Source organism: Patagioenas fasciata, chromosome 3, assembly GCF_037038585.1.
Source record: "Patagioenas fasciata isolate bPatFas1 chromosome 3, bPatFas1.hap1, whole genome shotgun sequence".
Taxonomy (NCBI): Eukaryota; Metazoa; Chordata; class Aves; order Columbiformes; family Columbidae; genus Patagioenas; species Patagioenas fasciata.
In genome coordinates, this window is record NC_092522.1 from 65669737 (window position 1) to 65675253 (window position 5517).

General features: G+C 40.0%; 1 protein-coding gene across 2 annotated transcripts in view; it reads right to left on the reverse strand.

The window, feature by feature from the left end:
- Positions 1–5427, reverse strand: part of LOC136100150 (uncharacterized) — a 31396-nt gene extending 25969 nt beyond the window's left edge. For both annotated transcript variants that reach the window (XM_065834991.2, XM_065834990.2), the window contains exon 1: positions 2–5427. In XM_065834991.2, the coding sequence (XP_065691063.2) occupies positions 2–227 (226 nt within the window). In that variant the 5' untranslated portion in view covers positions 228–5427. The remainder of the gene's footprint in view (position 1) is intronic.
- Positions 5428–5517: the final 90 nt, after the last annotated feature.

Genomic DNA, 5517 nt, shown 5'->3' on the forward strand with positions numbered 1-5517 from the left:
CCTGTTTCAATATGCTGCAGAAACTCCTCAGCTGTAACTCTCTCATGAGGCTGCAGGATGGGCTTGTAAAGCTGTCTGGCTTTAGAGCTGTTTTGTTTCAAGCAAGAGCATTTGCTTATCAGAGTCAAGCATTCCTTGACGCTGCGCACCAAGTCAGAGGACATTCTCTGAACAAACGCCACGAAGTCCCGCAGCAGCTGCATGCATCGTCCACACAGTTGACCCATTCTTGTTCCAACAGCAGCACAAAGCAAGAGAAAAAAGAAGCAGATGGAAATCAAAGTTTCTTCTCAACCTGTCCACTTTTTGCCCTAACTTGCTGCCTCACTGTTTGCCCTGTCTTACAAGATGTTAACACTACATAATCCGCAGCTGCTGTAAAGTAGACAAGCTGCCGTGTCCAAAAAGCTACAGTGCACAGCAAGGCTGGTTTCTGCAAATCTCCTAGAGTTTACAAAATATTATTTAAAAAGCTGTACTGGAGCCACACTCCAGCCCCCTTCCTTTGATTGAAGAAAAATAAAATTATAACCTAAACACATTTCGTGGAGAACAGAGTTTAACTTCTGGAGCATCCACCAAAGCCTTCATGAGGCTAGAAAAGCTCTGGGATAGTGGAACATGCAACCTCTGTTTTTGTAAGGCAGCTTTCCACACGAAAGGTAAGCACCACCTTGTCTGCATGTGTACAAGCTGCAGCTGCCAATGGGAGAGGAAGATCCAAAAAAAAAAAGGAGCATGAGAACAGGTTTTTCCAGCTTTTGCTGAAGCACAGACCAGAACAAAGGCCCTGTTGGATAAACAGCTCATAATTCAGTCAACTGAGACTTTGCAAATCAGCAAGATTAGAAAACCGAAAAAAAAACCAGAGTGGCCAAATGAATTTAGAACTATGCTTTCATCCTGTCAACCAAATCCTGCAGAGTGGGCTGGATAAGGTAGCCAATGGGAAGATGCATAAATCATCTGCTGTTTTCATGCAGAAAAAGGTAGAAGAAGGAAAAAGACCAGTTCTCCTGTTGTTCCATCCTTTTGCACCTTTCTGGTGCAGGTTCTCATCCTTGGTTGAACAGTTTTACAAATAACCTTGGTCTAATTAATGTAGCATGAAGTGATATTTGTAATATTCTTGAGGTTTCCAGCAAAATCTACTCTGATTCAAGATTGCCTTTGTTAGGGAACCAGTAAGTACTGGTCTGCTGAGTGTTGATCACTTTTAGTAACTTGTCTTTATCCATGGAGTTGATGGATTTATTCTAACTATTGCATTTGATACATTTGTTGGTACGTTTTAGCCTGTCTCTGAACAGATCTTCACTTTCTAAATAAATCATGTTTGAAAATCAACCCTTTGTTCTGCACCCATCTCCAAACACTGATGAACAGGCTCACCCAAATTTAATTGGTCTGTCCAGCTACTGCTATTTTTTCTCTTACCTTACACTCAATGTAATTTTCCTAAACAGAAATACCACCTAGCACAGATGAACCCATCTACACCCATAAACCAAAAGGTATGAGACCTCTATTACACAATGCAATCCACTACAAGGAATCAAGACTTTGATTTTTCTGGCTACTTAACTGATCAGCTCTGCAAGCCCACTGAGCTCTGATCTCTGTCTGGCTTCTGATACTATCAAAAGCAAGGCTAATATTCTTACTTTCTCACCATGTCTTCTGGATCCTTTCAGTAGGGATCTTCTAAACTACAGGGAACTCATGTGATTACCAGGTCCTGCTTCTAGCACTACTTGCTCTTCAGCTTTTACTCATGATCTTTCACCCTTCAGCTTCCATTCTAAACGCAGGGAGGTAGCAGATCCCTGGGAATCCATTGAATGTGTCTTCCATCTCTGGATATGTCTTCCACATATTCTTACTAAGCATTTCAAAATATATTACAAGCATTAAAACAGCTTTCTAGTGTATCTGTAAGGAAGATATTCCCCAAATGGTTTAAAAACAAGTTTCAGAGGTGCTGAGCTCTTGTAACTCCATTTGAAATCAATGGAGTTAGAGAAATGCGCCACACCTGAAGATCAGGCTATGATTTGCTTGAAGGCATAAAACTCAGGTGTCCCAATACCCAGTTTGATGACTCAGTCAGGAAATTGTTCTACTTTGATTTGAAACCACTACTTGAAAGCCAGTGCAGAAGGCTGGTTTGTGGATCTTCAAACCTTCTCTGAGTTTACAGTAGCTGCTGCAACCGTAAACCCAATGTTTTTATTAGTTTCATGACTGAGATGTTTCCCTATCTGACTGAACAAAATGCCAGCTCGACACTGCAGAAAGGTAAAAAAACCAATAGTACTATAATAGCGTTAAACCATTTTGCTTTTATTCTTTTAAAGAATGTATTCCAAATAGTAGAAGCCCCATACCCCACATCCTGATGTTTTTTTTCCCAAAGGAAAAAAAAGTTTATTTGTAAAGTGTTAAAAAAGCCTCTCCATTTCCATTCAATTGTGTGCAAAAGAGGCTTCCAAGTAGTAACCTTAGTGTACAAAGACTATTTGGAATTATGTATAAGATGCATTTGTAAGTTTAAATCTATTTTCCAAATAATAGATAAATGTTGTAACTAAGTGGCATTTTCAACAGAGAGCTTCCACTGGTCCAGCTTTTTATCTGACATGTAGCTCCTCTGCAAAGGACAGAAAATATTGCTTTTGGGCACAGTCCTTTAGCATCTGACACTCACAGCGGGTTTGTTTTGCGTTGAATGAAGAACAGGAAATCTAAAAATATATTTATTCACCACTAAATTAATCTGCCATTTCACTCATGCAGCATGCTATAGCTTGAACCACTTATTGTAATAGAAATTCCCTTATCTAGTTTGCAATGGTGCATAACTTTTGACTGCTCAAAGGCTGAATGGCACTGGAGGGATGTTCACAAATATTCTTTATACTCCTCTTTCATACACGACCCTGGGCCTTTTCATTCTAACAGGCCCCAAAACCCACAGGCTCTGACATGAATATTGGAAAAAATGGGTCAACTGCTTTATTTGAACTATGGTAGCAAATGCTTCCTTCTTAGAGGAGGAAAATGATAGCTCCAGGTTCTGGATTTCAGAAATGTTATCGCTGTGATATTTACGATGGAAAAGGATTTTTAGGGAGTGTAGGAGAGAGGCAGGGTTTAAGAACATACTGAGTCTTATTTGACTTGTGGGCCAGTCAAGTAAGAAAATAGATACTTACAGGAATGCTTAAAAAACACTAAATTGAAAAATACATTACTCAAGAATCCAAAACTTTAAAAAATACAAAAACTTTAAATTTGCATTATTTGAATCTATCCCATGTAATTTTTTGTCACCTTTGCATTATTTCTTTCATTCTCATTTCTCACTCTTCTGTTCAGGAGCGAGGAAAACATTGTACAGTTTAGAAAGCTGTAAGATGACGGTTGCACATTACTGTTTGGTTAGCAACAGATTTGATCTAAAAGGTGATGTTTCCCCTAATACATTGCAGCTCTTTATTGTCCTCATACCTATAGTTAAGGCTTCCTTGCTTGTACTAATTCAGTTCAACTGCTCTTTCAACTGGATCTATGAAGTTTTGTGGCTTCAAAATAACAACGAAAAGCAATCAACAAACCAAAGGCCTTAAGTTCTTAAACTGGATCTACCCTAGACAGAATAGTAAAATAAAATAATGCATTAAAAAAAACATGTTTGAGGAAGCAGTGAGTTCTAAACTTTGAGTCTCAGGTGACTTATATTACTACTGAGCTCTTTTAGGTATACATAGATCTTCTAAATACATGTATGTATATATGTATGTGTGCGTATAGTCACCACGAAGATTTCAGGAGGACTTCAGGCTTAACAGAAACAGATTAGGGTCATTTAAGAAGAGATGAAGCCAGATGTGATTTGATAGGTCCAGATTTGTGAAAAACTGCCAGGGGTTACTTCGTTGCACAGCCAGGCAGGGCTCTGTTTGCATTCCCCACAATTTCTGTCGATTATAAATGAAGTTGCTCTCACTGCATCAAATGCCTTGGCTGAGGTACTTGCTCATCCTCACTCAGAGGGAGAGTGCCATCTACTGAACCATCCCCTTTGCACAGCTCCCTTGAGCTTTGTCCCACTCATGGATTGACAAAATCTATCCCAGGGGGCTGTAAAATTGAACAAGGTTTTAACAGGAAGAGAAGCTGCTTTAGGTGTGAATCTCTATTGCAAAGTGAAACCTGCAAGTAAAAGACCAGACCAAAGGTGGTAACACCTGACTTTACAAGCGTACGCTCCAGTTTCATGAAGAGATTAAAAACAGCCTCAGTTTTTTGATGTGTTTCAGGCACAGGTGCAAGTCATGATGCTTTTGCTAACAAGGGGCTGCACTGAAGAACCAAATAGCGACTTCTTGATAAAACAAGGAGTGAAAAAAATCTTGAAACAATTTGAAGTATCTGTAATTAGACAAATATATTTGAAATAATTTAAATACATCTGCAAAATATTTCACATTATAGTGGGTTTTTGTGTGTTTTTTTTTTTTCCTGTGCCCATAGTATGTATCCTTAAATACAATGGAGAACTGAAAGAGCAGAAGTGAACTCTCTCTGACCTAATAAGATATATCTGACATATCTCAGAAAACAGAGCTCCATCACTGAAGGGAAACAACATGAGCATCCCACAGGCCTTCAGGATCGTTAACCAATATACGTGTGTGTGTGGAGGGAGGAGGGTTGTGTGAAGCCGAATCCCACAACAGTTCTGAAAACCTTACTGGCCCTAGCAAGGCAGTTTCTTCCCACAAGTACATTATCAAGCAGTCTCCACATTAATAGTGTCTTATTGTTGGTTACAGCAAAAGCTGTAGCACACATGCTGCACTTGAGATTCAGGTTAGTCACCGCTACCCCTGCAAAAGGGAGAGATCTTAAAACAAGGAGAGAGGGAATGTGTGTCTCCCCATGCCAGGCTGTTCATCAAGTAAATGGTCAGAACTAAAATCTTTCACTGTGTGTGTTTCAGCACCAGCAACTCACAGGTTGCTGCCTCCATAGAATGCTGTGTTTAAAGTACTTGGTAGCCAAGATAAATAGATCTAAGCAGTGCATTACTTTTCCTATGCGAGAAACAGCAAGCCAAAGTTTGGGGATTGTGTCTGCTGTCTGTCTTCCGTGCCTTTTCTCTCCATCAGTTGTTTTGGCTGTCTCTCAGTCATTGTCCCCTGAATTTAAAAACTGTGAAAATTGTGCATATGCATCTTTTGATGCACTCGTTTAATTTATAGGTTTTCCCCTTGCCTCAGAAATAATCTGTATTAGCCTTAAAAAAAAAAAAAAAAAATCAACTGCGTAAGATTTGAGGAGTGTAAATTTGATCATCTACTCAGCTGCCACCCATCTTTGTGCACCAGTCGCTACTCTTCACCCTCAGCCCTTTGCCGCACTTTTTTTGGTGCTACAGAACCGCCCCCCCCCCCCCACGGCTGTTCCCTCGGGCACCCTTTTCCTAAGCTCTGTGCCGCTGTATCGCCCCCA